This window comes from Blennius ocellaris (genome assembly GCF_963422515.1).
Source record: "Blennius ocellaris genome assembly, chromosome: 5".
Classification (NCBI taxonomy): domain Eukaryota; kingdom Metazoa; phylum Chordata; class Actinopteri; order Blenniiformes; family Blenniidae; genus Blennius; species Blennius ocellaris.
In genome coordinates this window covers 16,821,550-16,843,732 of record NC_137654.1, presented here as the reverse complement: position 1 = coordinate 16,843,732, position 22,183 = coordinate 16,821,550, and the positions used below count along the sequence as shown (strand labels likewise).

At 41.8% G+C, this 22,183-nt stretch overlaps 2 protein-coding genes across 3 annotated transcripts in view; both read right to left on the bottom strand.

The window, feature by feature from the left end:
* Nucleotides 1-11,981, bottom strand: part of plekhg5b (pleckstrin homology domain containing, family G (with RhoGef domain) member 5b) — a gene marked incomplete at its 3' end in the record, with an annotated part of 91,253 nt that extends 79,272 nt beyond the window's left edge. For both annotated transcript variants that reach the window (XM_080497011.1, XM_080497012.1), the window contains exon 1: nt 11,732-11,981. In XM_080497011.1, coding sequence (XP_080353137.1) covers nt 11,732-11,813 — 82 coding nt within the window. In that variant the 5' untranslated portion in view covers nt 11,814-11,981. The remainder of the gene's footprint in view (nt 1-11,731) is intronic.
* A 2,769-nt stretch (nt 11,982-14,750) lies between these two features.
* nol9 (nucleolar protein 9) lies at nt 14,751-22,138 on the bottom strand. Its single transcript, XM_080496100.1, has 13 exons — nt 21,993-22,138; nt 20,511-21,033; nt 20,215-20,425; nt 19,293-19,423; nt 19,023-19,158; nt 18,500-18,596; nt 18,254-18,351; nt 17,061-17,228; nt 16,717-16,969; nt 16,464-16,578; nt 16,203-16,377; nt 15,480-15,613; nt 14,751-15,388 (listed from the first exon to the last, which is right to left on the bottom strand). Exons 2-13 carry the CDS (start codon nt 20,973-20,975, stop codon nt 15,269-15,271), a joined length of 2,103 nt encoding a protein of 700 aa, XP_080352226.1. The 5' UTR covers nt 20,976-21,033; nt 21,993-22,138; the 3' UTR covers nt 14,751-15,268.
* Between the last annotated feature and the right edge of the window lie 45 nt (nt 22,139-22,183).

Genomic DNA, 22,183 nt, shown 5'->3' with positions numbered 1-22,183 from the left:
GACTTCATAAAGCTTCCCCAGAAACACAAAGAGGATATTATACAATGATTTTCATAGGCTGAGCTCCTCGTGATGCATGAACTCCAGACAAAGAAAAATGACCAGATTCATCTTCATATGTGCACGAGCCATTCTCATCCATTTAAAGAAAAAACACAACATGGCACACAGCTGCTTTAAATGTACATCACGAGAAGGAAAAGAAAAGAAAAATCACAGATTCTGATGAAGCCACTGACCAGGAGGTCAGTATATTTACTTTACAGCCATGCTTTTATCCAGCAGAATGATAGTTCTGAAAACTAGGAAGTATGATAGAATTGTGGCATCCAGTTGATCGTCCACAGCCAGAAGATGGACAGCTTAGCACAAAGAACACCACCTAGTCCAAGGTTTTTTTCTACCAGCACCTTGATAACTCAGAGTGTAAAACTGGAAAATGTGTGGTTTTATCAAGTCTATATTCACTTCGGAAAAGCTTTGTGTTTACACAGCAATGTTCTGAAACTGAGAAGAAACACTGAACAACAATGCTAAAAACAATGTAGATAGTGTGTTGGGCCACAAGTTGGTGCTGTTGGTTGTTTTCGTAGTGAAATCCCATCACACATTTGCACAGAAAACGATACGCTGTAAACATTAACAATGGGAGTACAAAGACATTCATATGGACAAGACGACCAAGCTGGATTTCTTATTCTAGCTGGAGAGCAGCATCAGTTCTCTCATCACACCCATTGTTTTATGGGTGGCATAAATAAAATATTGCACATAAAATACAGTTTTCACCGATCGAAAATCAATAGTAACATAATTCTGACGACTGATGTTAACTCTGCCATGTCTGATTTATTGGCCTGTGCCAGGGATAGTAGGCGTAACTCTGCCGGTGAGCCGAGGCTAAATGAGACAGCTTCTCGATAGAATCGCACTCACTGAAGTATTAATGGCGTGTTGAGAAATGACTGTGCGACGGGACTGTAAATGAGCCCGCCGGTGTGTATGTGTGTGTGTGTTTTGTGGGGGGAGTGCGTGTGAGAGTCCGAGCGTTGACAGAGGGAGTGCAGTTGAAGGCTTGTGCGTGCCCGAGTGGAGGAGTTTGAGGGTTATATTTAGAAAGGTGGGCCGTCAAACCGGCTCAGGGTTTAACCCTCCACCAGCAAACTTCTCTTTGTGATGGCTTCAAATGAGAACATATAAGTGATTTTAAATCGTTTCTATTGCATCAAAGAAGGACTTTGAAAACGTCACTCCGGCAAGACTTTTTGCCAGTTTCACTGAAGGTTTGCCTGTAGAATAAATGCATTTAAGGCTGATATTTCACACAAAAACACAATTAACTCACAAGATACATTGAGCGAAAAAAACAAAAACAAACCCCCCCCCCAAAAAAAAAAACAACACACATTTCCTTTAATGAATATCCAACGATGTTTTAACCAACACATGCAAAATACTGGGAGGAGTTTAAGCAGCTAAAGTTACCATGTGCTCTCCAGAAAGTGGAAGCAGTGGAGTCGTTTATGATTGCGTTGGTATTTGAAGGGGAGGTAAAGATCAACTCAGCCTGGAGCCGAGACGATTGCTGTTATCATGGTGCGAGATACTTCTTCAGCTGATGAGAAATTATCTCCGATATCGCACATTTTTAATTCCTCACCAGTCTCATAGTGAATTACACATGTTCGCCCTTTCACACACACCAACGGTGACGAGTTGGGAGACATTTCTCACTGGGTTTTCAGTGCTTCACCACAACTGATAGCTTATTATGTATTCCTACTATAAACTGCTATAGTTAAATGTGACCGACGTGAATGGAATTAGTGTATGTTAAAAGTTGGCAGATTAAAACACTAGTTTTATGTGCACAGCATCTATAAATGACACGATTATCTAATTTTTTTCATATTTTGCATTCAAATGTGTCAGCTGGTAGAAGCATGTTTTGAAGAAGGAAAAAGAAAAAAAAGAAAATTGCCAAATTTAGTTATTCTATCCTCACAAGACTCATCTTAATGTTTAGTTCTTTAATGTAGTTTCCAGTGATTGTCATAACAGCACTGCCAGTCTGAATAAAATGTCATGAAATCAGTAAACAAGTTGGTTATACCTCACATCCTGCGTTATTGTAATGAAAAACTAAACTTAAATTGAAGGATACACCGCCTAGCTTAACGGACTGTATCCTCTTAAATGCTGTAATCTTTATTGTAATAGCTTGCATAAGGAATGATCAGACTGGAGGCTTCACGCTGAGCCGTCTGGGCCCGCTTTAGACGTGCTCGCTGATCAATGGGAATAAATTAATCCACAGAGAGACTTTAATGGAGTACATTTCTGCTGCCGGAGTGGCTGTGGAACACAGTTTGTCCAGCTGCTCTGCTTTCAGCTCCTCGGCAGCTCCCGACAGACGGACAGCTGGCTGAGAAGAGAAGACGGGGGGACGCCCAATACGCTTTGAGGTAAATACACATGTCAGCATGCGAACACGCTCAAAAACACTACGCTAACTTTAGGCTTGGGCAACTTGCCCAACTCTTTTTGTTTTCACCATTCATTGGAGACAAAGTAACCAAAGCTACCATTGGCTGCCTGCAGGCTAATGTTCTTCAATCAAAAGGAATAAAATGCTTTGGGCTTATACGACGCAATAAGCACATCACCTCTTACAAGCTTTATATAAGCAAGCATGTGGGATAAGCACGTGGGTAAAAAAGGAATACATCCCAAGGATAGTCAAAATGTCACACATATCAAACATTAGCATTTTGTGTCCTGGCACATTGTACTCGTATTCCATTACCTTCCTGCAGCCTCTCTCTTCCAGTCAGTGGAAACGTATCTTGCGGGTTCATATTGTCGCAACAAGCAATGTTGTCATCTCAGACCAGGCAAGATGAGAGCTGAGACAATGTTAAACTAGCCTAATCTTGGATAGCTCACACTGCTAGTAACTTGGTGCAGGATAATATTTAAAACTTCGTGTTGTTGAGGCTGTGCATTGTCCATGTGGAATGATTATTGGCCTTTTATACTGACCAACCCTACACGCCAACTCGATTCATTTTTGTTAATGAAGATTTTGATGAACCACATTGGTTTACATTGATGACATCTCTTTGTTTTCACAACACCTCTTTGTAGTTATTTAAGCACTGTGACTGGGAGACATATTCGTGTCTGGTGGCTCTGTAGTGCATGACAGATCAAATGTACTTCAGGAGGTAAATTATTAGATTTATCGCATAAAATCACAAAACGGAACAAACAACAAAATAACTATATCCAGTGTATTCGTCAACCCCATATCATACATTTACACAAGCTCCACACATTTAATGATTGACAAACAGAAATTAATGTGCAATTAATCAATTATGGTGTTTCACACTTTTTCACTATTGCATGACATTCCAGCTGCTATTCTTACAGGAAACAAAAGACGATGGTCATACTTCTTCGATATTAAAAGCCGGTATACAGTATTGATCTTCTTGTTTTGATAGTTTACTGGCAATTTTACTTCTACCACTATTCTAGTGCTATTTTGGATGAGTGGTTTTATCCATGATTGTAAAATATTATGTTTGCAGGGAACTCGAGTGTAATCACAGTTTTGCTGATGTCATTAAAACCAGTGTATGTCAACGGCTTTTGTGTAAATCCTTGCAAAGATATTCGGATTTTGAGCCATACAACTGCTGCTGAGTCAGTCAAGTTTGAGCTAAAGGAGACAGATAAACTCACCAACACAAGAGTGATACTGTTGGTTACAAACCAGGAGACGTCTTTCAATTCATCGATGTTTTTAACCAGATAATTCCAAGACCACTGACAATCCTGTGTTCGGATCATGAGAGGAAGCCAGTACTCGAAGAAAAATGTAATCGCTCTGTCCCACATTCAAATTTTGGTCTTCCAATCGAAAACATAACTCAGTTTTTCCTAAAGTGGCTTTTACGCCGGCTGAGGCCCAAACATGTCAACCATCAGTGTCTCATTGCAAGCGGATGGGACCATCCCAACTGGGTGAATCACTTTGAGACATGGTGTAATTTAACAGTCCATCCTTAAACCAGCAGCACAGAGGGACAAACAACCACTCTTCAACTTGTTGATATGAATAATCCCATAATTGAAACAATCTGGTAGAAATTGCAGAGGGGGCTCCAGTTGTGGAGCCAATAACAGAGTGACGGGGGTTATCAAAAACACCTATTCCCTGAAAGTACAGTTATTGTCATGTGGAAGGCTGCAATATGTGTAAACAGTCATTTTGACAGGGTGGAGGTTAGAAGTGTGGAAGGACACGTTCGGAGATAAACATCTGCTAGATGCTCCTGGTTAAAGAAGGTGTGCGAGTGTGTACTTAACTGCTGCTGCAGGGACCAAATTCTGTTACACACCCAAATTAAAGGGACTAATCGTCTTCGTGGGGCAACTAGCAAGTATACTTTCATGAAAATTCTCCATTTTTCAAGTGAGAATGTGTTTTAATGCGAGACTGAAGTTAAAGTTAGAGTAGGAGTTACAGTTAGACAAGTAGGAATTACAACCGAGTTTGTAATAGGTGTGCAAAAAAATGAATGCAAGTCAATGCTGAGGATTTCTCACTGTCGGGAGAAATTTAGCCCTGGGGTTCTGCAACATTTCTGACCAAATATATTTTACTGGAGCCATTTGCTGATTCAGCTGTTAAAACAAATTTCAGCTACTTTAGTTGTATTGGCCATCTAATTGCTTCACCAGATTTGTCACAAAAACAGTGCTTGATGAAGGAGAGCAATTGTTAAAAGTTGTCAAATAGATGCTATTTAGAGATTAAAAACAACACCGTCAAACATTGACTTGTGAACACACATGCTGTGAAGACTATCAACTGTATGAAAGTTTACTCCTCAAACATTGACGCCCAACATCAGAGCAGCACAATCCTCCCCTCAGGAAACAAACTAATACAAACCATCTGAAACATGAACCTAGGAAACACACCACCACTGTACAATGATGCAAACTGCTATGAATAAAAGGTAATACAAGTCGGTATTAGGATTTCTAGAACAATATCTTCTACTGTTTACTATCGGCCATTTCAAAGTGACCCGAGAACTATGTGCAAGAGAAAGGGATGATGGGAGAGATGCGTGAGAGTGCAGTGGAGAGAAAATAAGCCTCCAGCTGTGAGTACGCTCATTGCGAGTGACTTCACCTGTGATTAGAAACAGCAAAGCCGACACTGTCGTCACGTGTGAAACTCCACAACACCTGTTCTGTGTCTGTAATGTGATACTCGCCTGTGAGAAATGTAACAGGAATTACCCTTCATTTGAAACTCGCTTTCAAATTGTTTATAGAAAGAGTCCTTGAATAATATTTAGATGTTTTCTCAATAAAAACAAATCCGGGTCCTCAAAATGACAGTCCTCAAACTTCATCGTATCAAACTTTAAACTTGCTTTATTTTGGGCAAAAGCTTTATAAGTCATGTCAAAACCAACTCATTTTTATGCCTGCATGGGTGAAAACCATCAACAATTTAAAGCATTAAGAACAAAACATTTAGCCCATTTACATAAAACTTACGTCACTGAGTAATTAGACAATGAGATCTGACAAGTTTACTTGGATTTAAGAGGCACAATAATTGAAAAACTGCGATTTACAAGTTTCAGTGTGGCCTCGGACTTCTGATGATTCTACTTCATCTGTACAAGGAAACAAGCAGCTCCAAAGATGTAATGCAAGTTTCTACCACAAGGTGGTGCAGTGAGTCGCTATTGCACCCAACATAGTAAGAAAAAGAATGGGGTACCATAATGCTGGTAAACGTGATTTCTGATGATACAACATGATACAGTTTGCAATATTATTACATTTTGAAAATAGTCTTGACATTGTAAATAGTGACGTGAGACTTAATCTTCCTGTTAACTACATTTTATTTATTTGGGGGGGGGGGGGGGGGGGGGGGGGGTTTGGATGCCGATTTTTCCACTTTCTTTTCTCAATCATTTTATGGGTCTGCCATTTCCACAACATCATTTTCTCAAGCTGAAATAGAGAAAGATTAAAATAAATAGGTTTTATTGTGAAATCTTCCAGCAAAGGAGGGTTTTTTTTTATCTTTAATTAATAATGGGTCCCAACAGCTGTTAACAATGAGATAATGTATGTAAAAAACATCAATTTGGCATCAATCAAGTAGAACAATAGAAAAGACTTGTTCACAGACTAAAAGGTTCCGTATCCTATAGGTGCATGAAACGGCGGAGTAATAAAGTGGTTTTAGTGTTGCCGGCGCACGCTGTGGTTAAATCCACAGACAGGAAGCACAGTACACAAATGATGAGACGCCGGGAAGGAAATGCATTTTATGTTGCACGGAAGGAAGTCATGGATCATCGATTCAGTGCTGGGTTTGTTTTCCACTGCAGTTTCTAACACAAGTCTCCCATTCAGCCAGAGGAAAAACACACCGATGGAAGCTTAGCCAGTAGTTAAACCTTAAAAACCAGACATGCGATCGAAATAAAATCCTTTCCTCGTAAGCCCAATGCATTGGCAATGACGAATGTAAAAGACAGAATATGTGACGCTAATAAACATCAAAACTGTTGAGGTGAGTCACAATGCTGAACCCGATACGAGGAGAGCAGTTCAACAAGAAGAGGCGAGAGGGGGAAAGTGAAGCATCAGTAAAAACTGTGACCTGGAATGGCACCAGGAAAAGGCAGACAGGCAAAGAGGGGAAAAGAAAGGAAACAAGACAAGAACAATGGAAAGACAGCCTGAAAAAGGAAGTTTGAACTGTAACAAGCCACGAGCTAGGCCAAAGTCACACACGAACGAGAACACACACACACACACGGAGTGAAGGATATGGACCCAAGCTACAGCAGTTCAGTCGGGGATAATAACGTCACATCAGGTCCATTTAACAGCTCAGAGACTCAATCTCTTCATCATTACAAAGACGCTTCAAGCAGCGTTTCTTTCTACACACTCTCCAGTTGTTGAAACTCATGTGATAATATACAAAGTACCAGCGCAGCTACTAAAAGGGCCTCTGTATCACATGCAAATGACGAACTGTGAATATCAGCATTCAGGGGTCTGTGAAAAGGAACTGCACTTGTGTGCACGCAAAGGCCCATCTGCAGACAAGTATCATGCGATGCACTGTTTTCAAGGTGAAGCATGGACCTCGTCTTTAAATCTCAAAAACTGCAAGGTCATGAAGACCTCAAAAGGCTTCAGAGGAAAATCTTAGAAGCATCTGCACTTTCATGACAGCTGGACAGAGCATCTATCAGTGAAGATCATGGCACGCAAGCAAGAGCAGCCACATGTTCGACGGCTGTGAGACGTCGTCGTCGAACGTCACGAGGTGGGCACCGAGGCTGATGCATCACTTAGCGAGACTGCACACTAAACCTGAAAGTTATTACTTTTATATGACAACAATATACATTTACCTTCTTTAAGGCACCTTAAATTTGAGGATTTGCTTCTTCTTTGTTTATCAGAAATAAATATTATTGACGGTTTGGACTGTCGGTCAACTGAACATCATTCAGTTCCGTTGGAGGCTTGATATATTTAGATTGTATGGTTGGAAAACTGTCAAAAACAAACAGGGAGTTAGTGCAACTGCTTCTTTTTCCAAGATTAGTTTTAATATCAGGTTCAAATTTACTGCAGGCTTGTGATAGTATTGAGAAACTCGTGTTAAAACAGTGCGACATGCTGGTGGATCTCGTCTATAATTGGACAATCACACAGCGTTTTAATGACATTTATATGTAAATGTCTCTCCACTGCACTATTCACAGTCATTTCTACACAAGCAACTGCTTTATAATGTGTATTGTTTGTTATTTCATGCCAAACCTCCACTTACCACATCATTTCTGCATATTTACTGGCATTGCTTTTCACTCCAAACTGTTAAGTGCAATATTTTTTTATTAATTTTCCAGTTATTGAATTACTTACACTGTTGAATACTTCCAGGGCCTTTTTATAATCTCCATACCTGCTGCAATAAAATATTTTTGCAAATTTTTTTTCCTACATTGGTACTTTAGTCATTAGTTCATTGTATATTGTTTAAATGTTTTACAATATAGTGTTTTGTTGTATATTTTGCTTCTTTTTAACCTTTCAGGATGAATAAACCTTTTACAATGAATAAAGTACAATCTAATCTAAATAATGATGCAGGAACATCCCAATCAGTTGCACAGTCACAGATAGTGGAATCAATGAACGCTAAATGTCAGCTCAGAAGTTGACATGAACACACATGAAGTCAAGTATTTGAAATGAAAACCAGGTCAAACCAACATCTGAATGAAGGTCATGGGATATCATCAAACACTTCTGTTCTCAAGATAAAGTATGGACCCAATCAGTGAATCTTAAGATCTTGGGGTCGAGGAGTCCTTGAAAGGCTCATTTAGGTATCGCTTGCTTTATCGCTGGCGTGATAAAGTCCCCGGTTAAAGTGTGTAGAAACAGACAAACGCTGCTCCGCTAGCAGGACGGACTGAGGACCAGTTCCTACGGACCTGCAACATAACAACCGCCACCAGGACCAACTCCATGGTAGAACATTTCATCTTGTGCTGTTGGGGGCTCGGTGCTCCAGCCAAACCATCCATGACAAACTCAAGCAAACGGACCATAAAAACAATATCCTTTGCAGCAGTCTAATGCACCTGTTTGCATATCATGCCACTCATGGTGTCATTGTGTGTTGTTCATCTTCAAAACACATGAAGAATGAAAGCATAACCTCGTACGCAATTTAGCACCATTCATGCGGACTTGACTACAGACTTTTTAATAGTTTATTATTGTCAAATGAGAAAATCAAACACTTTCCTACGTCTTAAAATGTAAAGATTGTAACGATGTACCGATCACAGTATCAGGCGCTGCAGCTTCCTCTCTGAAAATGGTCAACAGCTAAAAACCTTTGATAGACCTGGAATCTGATAAATCACCTTGTTAAAACCACAGATTAATGAAAAAATCTATGCTGTCTGTTTATATCTTAAACCTCTTGTGTGGCTACAATAGGCACGTTCCTTCCTTGTATTTGTATACCTGTGTATAAAACATAACCCTGAAGGTTAAAACTAGTGGTCAAGACACTCTAGAATTGAACTATGAAGGTGAGCTCACACATCAACATAAACACAACCCTAAGTGTTGGAGCCTGAATCATCCGCCACTGCAAGCAAACCCAACATCTGCGTGACTCATGCGATATCATTAAACACTGCTTTCTCAGCTGCCCTTCCCAAGATTAAGTGTGCACCTCATCTCTAAATCTTAGCATCTCAGGGGCGAGAAGCCCTTAAAAGGTTCATTTGAACATCTGTGGTTTTTATCACAGCTGGGCAAAGCATCCATCAATGAGAATCATGAAAATGTTCAGCTGCAGCTCAACACACCAGTTTTCCAGTCCGCTTCTCGAAGTCGCACAAAGTAAGAAATACTTCAATAACTGAAACCCCTCAATGGACATCCAAGCTGAGGAATCACTCGGTAAAGCTGATCATTTCTATTTGTTATGACAGAAATCAGAGCTGTCCTGCCTTATAGCATCTGAAATGTGAAAAATCCGTCTCAGCAAACTTTTGTGTTACATGTGATGGACTTCATCTCTCTGCAACTGGCCTTTATTTACATGTGATGGGAAATCTAACAACCACAAAAAAAAACAACAACAATCACCCAGTCCCACACTGCATTTCTTTGAGCTAATTTGACCGGCGTTAACTTGCAAAGACATGCCACCACACTAATATTTGCGCAAGTGATAATTGCTATAATATGAAAAATGATCAGCCCAAGAGAAGACGAAAGAGCAACATCAAACTAAACCGAGTCAAAGCCCCGTCATTAAATCGTTCGGTTAAACCAGAGCATCACGTGCCTCTTATTCAGACGCTGCCTGTTTGACTTTTTCATGAGTGATTCACCGCCACGCAGAGCTGCCATTTCTAGTCTGTGTTTTTGTTTTTCAGCGGAGGACAGAGACCAGACAAGACATCTGGTCCCAGATTAGACCGGTGTGTTTAAGACAGGCTTAAGACTCCGGTGGCCTGGAACACTGAAGGGTTCCAGACTCAACCAATTAAGGCTGCTAAACTTTAACTCCATGCTTACTCCGCTCACTGCGTGAACTCGTGAACTGCCGGCCTTGCATACATCACACGTAAGGTCAGCGAGAAAACAGAGATGGAGGGAGCTCGGCAATGTGGAAAGACCCGAGCTGAAACAAGTCCGCAACCTGTGCCAGCTCCCTGACGCAACAATGTGTGAAAAATTAATCTTGTTTTTCATTTGGACAGCAGGCGATCTTTCGAAGAGACTCATATCTCGCAGTTCAAATGGAAAACTGCAACAATCAAAAGGGTTAAGAGAACTTAAAACCTTAAAAGCTTTTAAACAATTGAAAAATACCAAAAGGCTAAAACAGCTTAAATGGCTAACAGAGCTAAAAACAGCTAAGAAAAAGAAAAAGAAAAGAAAGAAAAGAGGCGGGAAAAATGCCAAACGATTGCCCAACAGCCAAAATAGCCACGAGGACTGAAAAAAGCTAAAGAAAAACAAAACAAAACAGTGATTGTTGAAAATACTAAAAGAGCTAAAAATTCTGAGAAAATGTTAAAACTTAAACATAAAACTGTGACAATGACATAAACAGGTCAAATAACTACAAATGGTCAGCCTAATCTCAGTAAATCTTCAGCATGTGGGTTGGATTCAAAAGTTTTGGTAATTATAGCTAAATAACTTTTACAAAGGTTTATGAGCCTCGCTATATTCATTCTGAAGGTTTAATATGTAGTGTGACTATAGAACATCTTTATTTGGTGGAAAGCATGCAAAAATGCTTCAGACCATTAGATTATTAATAACATCCATCGGTGTTTAGGCAACTCTTTACCCAGTTTTGTCAACTTTATAGATCTGCAGAAGATCGATTTCCTCGTCTGTAAATTCCCATTTAGCACTCAGGAAAAACAAACAGCAGATGGACTGATAAACATTGATAGTGCCTAAAAAGTTACAATAGAGATGAATTAAAAGGGGACGGTGGAGCGGACTGGAGAAACACAGTAAACGGAAGAAGATTTACAAAAGCTAATATCCATCATGTGAGGGTATGCGGAATTGTCCAGAGAACTTTTATCAAGAGGAAAGCCTTCAGACCAGACTGTACTGTCCTGTCTGGGTGAAACATCCAGGCCTCCTGCTGAGATAATTACTCAGGTCACTTGCCAAATCCAGCTATAAAGTTTGGTGTCTGGAGGAAAGCCTGACACAAAGAACTGGTGTCCGAGGATCAAAGATATTATGAGAGCTGAGAAAAAACATGCAGGTGATTCGTCCAACACTATATTGTCCCCCAACATGATCACCAAATCAAAGAAATGTTCATTTATGTTGAACCATGGTTGTGATGAGAGCCACACACGGATTATCACAGACTGGGAATATGTCCAGGTTCAATGAAGAATACTGTGTTGCAACTACTTCAATTGGTTTTAGATACTCAAAGTACTACTAAAAACACCATCCACACAGTATGGCTCCATGCCTGTCAGGTTCAGGTTCTGACTCCTGAAAGCAGCTCTTACTGAGCGGAAGATGGACGCATGTAGCAACAAAGAGCGAGATCAATGCTGCGCTTCATGCATTTTTTACTTACTGAGTCGTAATCTGAGCCCCAGCCAGCTCCTCGGCGGCGACTTGTGCAGGACTGAATTCATGCTCCACTTGTTTGGCACCATCTATGCATGCGGTCCTTGTAGGTGGTGGTGGTGGTGGTGGTGGGAAGCTCCCCTCGTTCTGCAGGTCTGCCCGGGATCCCGATCAGCCAGAAATGTTTGATGTGCAGTTTTCCTCTGTCTTTGAGTTCATTTTCGACTCCCTCGCACCGCGGTCGCTCCCCTGCTCTCCTCTCCGTCTGGGTCCGCAGTGCGCTCCGGCTGGAGGACGAGCCGCCACGCCGCTGATCACATGAACGCACGGGAGGTAGAGAGGGGGGGGGAGAAAAAAAAAATCCCTCGATGCACACGATTGAAAAGTTACAGAGGATCAGAGTAATGTGCAGCTGCAACGTCGGCCGCTGGCTGTGACCTGTTGCTGCTGAGAAAGGAAACCGAGTGTCTGCGGGAGGGCAGATCGCGTCGATGCGGGGAAGAACGAGGATTACGCGAAAGACAAAATCCCCCCCCTCCAGTCGGATTTTCTGACGCCTGTTTGGAGGTTACGATTCGTCTCCGGGACCCACTCTTACACGACGTGAGGCTGAAGTTGAGCAGCGTCCAGCAGCCGTCCTGTGATCACGCCGCCGGATCTTTTCTCTCTTTTCCATTCATTCACACGCCGATCTGATCCACAAAGACTCTGCGTAATGTTCCGTCCCTCAAGTCCCTGCTGGAGGCGCCAGAGACGCGCGCGCGCGCACACACACACACACACACACACCTAATATCATCACATGCTCTCTCATCGATCACTATTGAACATGGCTGGAAAAATGAAATATTGCCTTGACAATCAAGCCACAGTGGTGTAGTGTTCAGCACTCACAGTGAGATTGACCCCAGTTTGAGCACTGGTTGGGCTTTTATTTTGTTATTTGCATGTCCTGCCTGTGAATGGATTTTCTCCAGTCTTCTGCCCATAGTCGGAAAATTGAAATGGTGCATCAATAAATTGTCCCTACATGTGAATATGAGTAAGTGTGGACTCTGTTTTTTCCCCTCTGTGATGGTGTCCAGGTTGGAACCTGCTGGGATCAACAATACCTGTTAGTGGAAGAGGGTCAGAAGATGGAGGGATACCTCCCCACCTCCCACCAAACTGTTCATGGAAAGTATTGAACTAAAAGCACTTGTACAAATTATACACACTGGGATTTTCAACCGAGAACGATTACTAGCCACAGTGCACATCCCCATGGATTCATAGGGGAGGCCCATCACACACTTAGGACTACTGAGAAACAAAACAATGCAGTTGTGGCTTTAGATACATTAGATCTTCTCCCAAGAAATGAATATATATGGTTTATTCATCTCCTGAACTGCGGATCAGTGGAAGTATGTCAGAGAGGAAGAAAATGATCTCCAGGAAATATCTATCTTACAGTTTGTTCATGAAACATGAGGTTTTGTGTGTGTGACAAGTTACGTTTTATTAAAAAAAAAAAGTATTTGACTAAATCCCTTTTACCATAAAACACAGCAAAAAATTGTATTTTGTTTGTTCCTCTGAGATGCTTAAATTCTTTAAAATAAGTCGATTGTTCACACTGCTAGACATGTTTGGAAGGAAAACAACCAAAAGGCAGACTAATGAAAAAGCTCTTTAGTCTGTTTTAGGATTGTTCACAGATGTGACCAAGCGCAACACTCCATTCTGTTATGATTAAGAAAACTGCTGTTTTTGTTAAACATATACATATTTTTAGTAAATATTTGTGAACAACATGCTGGTTTATCAAAAGGTTCACAATGTCTGATTTTAGCTTGAAATCTCAATTTTCTTGCTGTTTTTCTTTAATAAAATGTACTCGTTACATCCTGCCACTCATTTTCACTGTAATCAGCCGGTTACTTGTGTTATCGACAATTGTTGAATAAAAATCTCTACAAGCTTGTTTTTGAAAGTAACAGAAATAGCAAAAGTTTTCATTTTAAACAGTATTAGAGATAAGAATGTCCTGTAACTGGTTAGACTACAATTTGTTCACAAATAACATCCTGAGTTTGACCATTCGATTTTTCTCCTAATGTAATGATCAATCCTCCAATAAATCATTGAACTTTGTAACATTGCACATTTTCAACACAAAGTCCCAGTCCTAGTGAGAATTACTGATTGTTCAATCCTATTGATTTTTTTTAGGATCCTATAATTCTTCAAATACGTTTGATTTTAGGCGGCAGCAAAAAAAAACAATATATGCTCACAAATTACACCAAAGACTGCAAGTCTAACCAGGCTTATCTGTGCAATTTCTTACACATACTCCTTATAAATCAAACGCATTGTGTAGTGGAGTGCTTTTTCCAGGGAGATGTCACTTCGCTCCACCAGATCTGTGTGGATGGTCTCATGGTTGCACCTCGGCTGTGGGGTTTCTCTTTGGTTTGCATGAGGTCTTTGGGAAAACATCTGACCTGACAAAGCCAAAACAATGACTCGGCCAAAATGTGGCAGCGCTGTGTTTGTGCTCTCAATAAAGAGGCGGGCAACAGTGAACAAAGAAGAGCGTGGGGGCAGCGAGGGGACGTTAAAACAGCCCACTTAACAAAATTAGCATTTCCCCACTGGAAGAGTGGCTTGTTTACAGCCGGGTCCTCCTCCCCGAGTCCCCCCCCATCTCACTATGTAAAGGTCAGTCTCTGAGCAGTCAGTCGCAAATGAACTGTCACTACCTTAAATGTGTCCTTGAAAAGTTGCAGTTCTTCACTATCAAACCAATCTCTTTCGTCTCTTGGCACTTTTCCCTGCACTTGATATTTTATGTGAACATCTGCAGTCGTTCTAAGCAAGGATCCCACGTCACCTGTCTGCTGCCCCCCTGAGGACGAAAATAAACCTGCAATGTAGAAACAAAGGATTTTTATTTTTGTCCTTTTGCCTTCCACAAAGGTCAACAAAACAGAACAAACTGAGCCTATTCAAATGACCTCTAGCAACAGTGACATGAGTGTGTTTCTCTAACAAATGTCAGGCAGTAAAACACATTTCAATGAAGCCTTTGACTGGCATACAAATACTGACCAAAATGTACAGAAAAAAACGTATGTAAGAGAGCTCTTACTTTGTCCTGCACTCTTCTGTACTTTAACTTCGGTGGTGATGCAAGAATGAACAATGTGGACAATCAGCTGTAACAACCAGCAGTGATGCTGGTTTAAAAAAGCTTGTGAAGGCAAGAAGAAGCAAAGTCTGAAGAAAAATATGTGTTTAATATCTGGCAGGTACTTACTTTCGGAATGTGACCAGCAAAAGAAAAGGCTTGAAACCAGAGCTGTAACTACACAGGGATGTAATACATGAAGATCCGTGTGATCTCCGTCACCACGTGCAGAATCACCTAAAAGTCTCGTCAGCGGTCTGCGGCCTCCTCCCGCACAGTTTCAATCCAACTGAGTGCAACAGGCCAGAGCTCACTGCTTTCATGGGAACTGTAAAGTCATGACATGTGAAGGTGTGCTGAAGAGAATGGTCACTGTGTCCCTGTGTGACTGGGTCTGATCAGTCCCTTGAAGACTCGCAGCTTTCCTGCACCGGTGAGATCAAAACTGTAGTCTGACGTGACGTAAGGCATCTCCCCTTCAATACCAGGCTGAAACAGACACACACACACACACACACACACGGTTGGTTGGAATAAAAGAAACCTGTTATATTTGTGTATCAAGGGGAGTCTGACTGACCTGTTTGGTGAGGATGCATGAAGGCAGCGAGATCCCTCCCAAGAGGAGACAGTTGACTTTCCGCAGGACGGACGGATCCACTGGAGTCAGCAAAAAGTACAGACCTTGTGCCATGTCAATACCTCGAAGGACGCCTGCAGGACACCAAGAGGAACATGTTTTTACATCCAAACTTCACTCCGGCTGTTTTGTTCTGTTTGGTGTGTGGAGAACGACTCACAAATCAATGCGAGTAACAACTTGTTCCACTTTATTGAGATAAACACAGCTTGAGTCAGTCACAGTGAACGACTCGTGCTTCCAGCCGTCACAGTGTGAACAGATTTACGGGCTAAATACTTAATTATTATACCTGTTTTTGTGAAAAACAAATATTGAATTTTTATTATTTGTGTGGCTGAGCTAATGCTATTAATAATAATAATACTACTACTAATACTACTACTAATAATAATATAGGTAATGTAAACGCAATTATTAATGTCTTTGGTAAAGTAGAAAAAAATCTCATAATAGTTTAAACCAGACAAACTAATTTTTAAAGTATAATCACTTCTCAGTTTGAGACAACAAGAACAAACACTTCTTGCACATTGTGAGTGTACTCCTTCTCTCTCAGAGTAAATGAAAGATTGGTCATCTTTCTATTTGAAGTGTTGTTAGAAGTGCAGAAGTTGAGGAAGTGAACTAAAAGCCAGACAAAGAAAAGCTGAGGGTCTGTACCGAAGCCCACGCAGGGACAGATGGGAGCCTGGGACAGCAGGACCGGACCTCCTCTGCTCGACACTTTCTCAGCCAGGCAGCAGAGTCCCACCAGGCTCGCGTTGGCAGCGTAGAACATGTGAGTTGGCACCACGTCGCAGTGGACCACCCCCAAAGCCACCGCCGTGTGAGGCACCTGTGAACCACCGGACGGTTACATCTCATTTTAACAACAAGTGGAGGACGAGCATTTAGAGTCGCTGTCACATGGATGTCGTGTACCTGGTATGGAGTGAGACTGTGCAGCGGTCTGACGGGTCCGGAGTCCGACGACTGCAGCTGACTGAGGTAGCCCAGCAGAGACAGCTCTCTGAGCTCATTGGTGCGCTGGTGTCTCCTGTCAAATACAGAAAATGTAGAATGAACCGAATGATCTGGAAAAGTATGAAAGAAACCCAAGAAATCACAGACATGAGTCCCATTCCCGGACTCGGGTGGGAATGGGATCCTTCATTCCTTCAGTTGGGATACGTACGCTGTTCCCTGGCGCCCGGCTCCTTGAAACTCCGACTGCACCATGATGTGACTGTAGCTCCTGGGTGGACTGTGACTCTCTGTGAACTCGTCCAGAGCGGTCTGGGCGGGCGGATGCGTCTGGTAGCCGTGAGCCGTCCTCAGAAACTCCGGAGAGAGGCCGGGACACTGGGTGACGCCACTGTGGCTGAGCTGCACCACGTGCGAGACGGGGAAGAAGCGGATCATGTCAACCAGCAGCTGGAAACCGAACCCTGCAGACACGCACAAAAAGACAGTTCAGTATTAAAATGCTCCAAGTGGTCCACCCTGTTTCACTGCTGCCTCGGAGAAGCCTGAACTCACCTTTCACCCATCCCATGGTGTTGATAACGATGGCCGCCTCTCTGCTCTGAGAGCGTCGGCGCCACAGCGACTTCAGAGACTCCAGGTAGCGGTCCAAGTCCGAATCACACGACGACTGACCGTAGTAGATCATGTGCTCTGGGCTGTGCTGGTGTGTGAAAGGTGGACCTGAAACACAACTGAGTATGAGCCACTGATGCAAAGAGGGAAACGCATATACATTTGAGAGACACATGAACCTTTAATAGACTGAAAAAAAGACATTCAAATCTAAACATTAATGTAAGGAAGCAATATAATTAACATTATGTTGCAAAAACTACACATTTTTAACAGTTTACAGCTTGGAAATGTTTTTAAATTGAATAGATTTGTCATATGATTTCTCGAAAAACATTCTCACATCCTGAAGCCACAGTCGAGAAAACTTTCCCACAAAGTTGTTTTGGGTTTTTTTTAAACAAGGATCCTAAATATGATTTACTCAACACATTGTCTAGCTTTGTTGAGCACAAAGGTGAGCAAACTACATTGTGGCATGGTTGCACTAACGTCAGACTTATTTAATCAATGAACAAAACACAAGGAGACTTTAGGTCAGAGGTCTCAAAGTCAGTTTCTCGAGTGGCCGCAGCCCTGCATGTTTTCCACGCCTCTCTCCCCTGAATGCCCTGATGGTTCATCGCAAAGCCAGACAATGAGCTGCTCTTTGCAATCAGCTGTGTGGAAGCAGGGAGACATGGACAACATGCAGGGCTGCGGCCCTCCAGCACCGGAGTTTGAGACCCCAGCTTTACGTGAAACACACTCAAGAGCTTACATTTGAATAACTTATTCACTGATGAACAAAACATGTAGAGCAAAGCACAGAAATGTCACGCTCACCCTTATAGTGTCAGGTGTTCTAGCTTATAGAGGTTCTATTAGAAGTTCCGTTTTATAAATGGTGCAGTTTGCATGCCAGGCCATTAGCTGGTGCTACGCATTTGTAGAAAACCACCAGACATGACACTGAATGTAAACATTCAAGCTCCTTTATAATGTATTGTATCTGGTGTATAAATATACACTTTGGGATCTGCCGTTGCCAATCTACTTACACATGTGCATGAGGAGCATTCGCTGTGAATATGCAGGACTGCACGTTTCAGAAAGGGAGGTATGAAATCTAAACCACAGGGATAAAAACTAACCTAGAAGTGGCTCTCTGACAGTGGATAACGACAGGCAGCCGGCAGGAGTGAATTCAGTCTGACCCAGGTCACATTCTAGGTAGTCCACACCCGTAGTGCTGCGGGGACAGAGCGAGTTATCACATCCATCAAAAACAAATAGTTTACTGCAGAAAAGTGTACAATTAATTCTGTAAGGATTAAAATAGCACAATATATATTTAATATATGTATTAAAAAAAAAAGGGTAGTTTGTGCCAGACTCACTGATTTAATAAGGTATTGATGAGGAGGCGGTTGAATGTGGACTTGCCCACGTTTTTCGCCCCACAGACGAGGATCACTGCAGAGCCCTCCATGTCTCCTGTCAATACAACACATGGGTTTCTTTCTTGTTTAATCACTTTTCTGAACCAACAAACAAGGGTAAGAAAACATGCAAACATGTTGCACCAGTCCATTAATTAAAAGATCAAAATACAACAAGATCAGTCATTTAGGCAGAGGGGAAGAGTAATTTCATAATGTATCAACTAAAGTCTCAAGCATTTATCTTTACTTTTAGTTGCAATAATTAAGATTTGATCTCCTGTATTATTCTAATATCAGAAGATGCGGTATTCTACATAATATATGTCATGAATATCAAACTTTGTCAGGTCTGGTGATCAAAAAACATCAGCTGTTTTCCCAAATTCACAAATTAATCATATGTATTACAAGGCGCTGACTCACACATGAATGTAACATATACATGGAGAAAAGAGCTGCATGTGTGACCGAGACTCACCTTTGCAGGCGCTGACCACTGTGTCCAGTGCATCTCTACAGCTCTTTGATATTTTCATGCCCTCTACGGTGCTGTCCAGGGGAATCATGCCCAAACCGTTGAGAGGAGTGTCGAGAACAGCTGACATGAGTTCGCTCTACAAACACGGGAGTGAGGAACGAGCTTTCATTACAGACACGTCTCAGAAATGGCATGTTCTCATGGGACATTCTCATGCGAGCGGGATTTGTTGACAGTTGTGTACAACTGAGAGAGAAACGGTGAACTCACCATGGGTGTGCTGAACACTTCAGTGAGCTCGGTGAAGCTGGACAGAAAGCGTGTGAGAGGCGTATCCATGGGCTCCAGCAGGACGATGGAGGTGTTGGATCGGACCTTCTTCAGCAACTTCTTCCGCGATGCTGCAAACAGCGCAAACATTAATGACAGAAACACATCTTTCTGTACTATAATGCTACCAGCAATGTTGTAGTAAGAAAAGCATTAAGTAAGGTATTAAATCACAGCTTGTCCAATACACTGATTATTATATTATACAAGCCACCCGATTATGACCACCTGCATAACATAGTTCTTCCTTACACTGCTAAAACCTCCCTGATTGATTAATGAATGGTCTCAACCAGTCCTCTGAAGGTGTGCTGAGGTATCACACAACAAAATGCTATTAGCAAATCTTTTAAGTCCAGAAGATCACAGGCATGACATTCAGTCACAGTCCAAATGTGTCTGTTTCCCTGAATACAAAATACCCCTTTGAAGGTCTCAGGTTTTTTCTTTCTATATGACACCAGATCACATAGAAATAATTCTAATTTACTGAGGAGGTTTACACCTAGTATTTTTTTTAATTAAACAAACTCAAAAGCTGGTTCTTATTTATCTTATTTGTGCTGCATGTTTACAATTCTACTCTGTTCCTTGTGTGGCGTGCACTGGCGTTTCATCCTGATGCACACAGGTGAACTCACTCCCACCAGAGTTGCGAGTACGTGGCTGCAACTGTCTGGAAAGCAGTGAAACATAGCAGTGTTTTAAAAAGATTGCAACACTCCCTCTTCTACAAGTAGCTATCTAGAGCATCATGTAAAAGTGTGAGAGGACACCTCACTTATCGCATATTGTTAAAAAAACACACGCAGATGTTCTATAGTCTCACTGAGAATACAAAACACATAGGTAAGCTGCTTACCTGCAGAGAGATACTGCTGAAGAATGACTGAGGCTTCAGTTCTGTCGTCTCTGGTGTCGTCCGGGTTCTGCAGAGATCTGATGGTCAGTGGAAAATGTGATGCGGGGGAGAAGAGCGGATATGGCTGCTGGCCCTCATCAATGGTGAATCCCATCACTTCTATTCGACCGTACAGGCAGGTCACTGAACACTTCCCGCGGAAACACAGCGTCTGCACAGAAGTAAAGAAATACTCAGCGACAGCAGCGAGCCAAACGAATTGCACACATGCCCTGATTGTCGACACGCGCCCTCACCTGATCCATCTGCATGATCAGCACTGCGCGGTTCTGCCGGTCGTCTCTTTGAGCACAGTGGTGCAGAGCCTCTCCTTCTAGCCTTCCCGGTTCGATGTCTCCCATGTCATCTGAGGTCTTGACTCCATTCCCATAAACTGAGTGAGAGTACTCCTTCCACTCCTGCGAGTCGTCTGACTCATTGTCCAAGGCAAACGCTGAACTCCCATTAGCCTGAGGGTACGATTTCTTAAAGCCAGACTCAAGTGTGTTTGTCTTGTTGTCGGAGACCGGTTTGGCTTTACTTTTCAGTCTCTTGACACTTGGTTTTTTCTTCATGGACTGCTGGTGCTCCTTTATCACCCCGGACATGACAGGACTGGAACTGAGGTCAGAGGGCCTGATGGGAGGCCGACATCGTTTTCCCCTCACATCCTTCCACTTCTGAGATTTGCTCTTTGTATTTGTGTTTTTGTTCGCCTTCATGATCCTGTAGTCAGCAGCTAATCATGCGGAAGCTGAAGAAAAACAAAAAAGGGACAGCCTGTGGAGAGATGGATGCAGCTTTATGAACTAGACTTCGTGTGATGTACTTCATTTGTTCCCTTTAACATCAATATTAAATATGACTGCCTCATATTTTGTTATTTTATTTACTTGAATTCTGTGTGTTTTGTCTAACACATTACATTTAGATTACACTGCTTTGTAGAGAACTCGCACTACCGGTTGAGCACCTTTCATTTATGCAGTTTGATGTGTCGTTTTCCGATGGTTTTAATCAAATTCATATAATCAATTTATGCACCGATAAAATCAACAACTCGCATGGGCTCGGCTACTTAAATAAAGTAAATGGTGAAAAAGACAAACTCAGACAAGAGATGAAATAAAATACTTGCACATATTAGAAAAGCTTAGCACCTTTAGTGAAATAACAGTAGATGTTTGTGTGTGAATTCATCAAGGTTGTATAAATAAAGTTTATAAAGAATTGGTCAAATAGTAAGGATCAACATATTGGATGAATTAGATCCCTTATTTGTCCGTTAGTGTGATCAGAACCATCTGCAGCCCAATGTCACAAAGCCCAAGGAGCTGGTAGTGGACCTTATCCTATTTCTTAATATGTTGGTATATTTAACACAATACTGCAAAAGCATTTAGAAGAAATAAAACGTAAAACAGATCTATAGCTTGTCTTTTAATGAGGAAAACCGGAATAATTATAAAATTGTCATCGTTTTGAATTCAAAATGGGAAACGTTCCACATTTATACATGTATTTATTCACACTGTGCAGCTTATGCACACAATTCAATGGTGGCTATATGCTAAGCTAATAGAGCTAACGCATCAATAAACTGTTCTCCCATGTATTTCATCAAACGTGCAAGTCTGAGGAATAAATACATTTATTCTAAACGTAGAAACATACTCTTAAGTACATTATGTCGTCGTATTTTAAACTTGAAGGGAAGTTAACAAGCCGACGCCACCCACCTCTCGCTTGTGGTAGCCCTAGCAGCGAGCTGCCATTGTTGCAAGCAAATAAGGAAAAAGTAACCCTCGACGAGGAGAAACGGCACAGAGCTGCAGAAACTGGCGCTGGAGATTCTACCAAACGGAGGGATGTTGTAGTTTAAACACAGGAATCCCAGGAGGTGGACATATGGTGGTGCGAACAGGCTAAC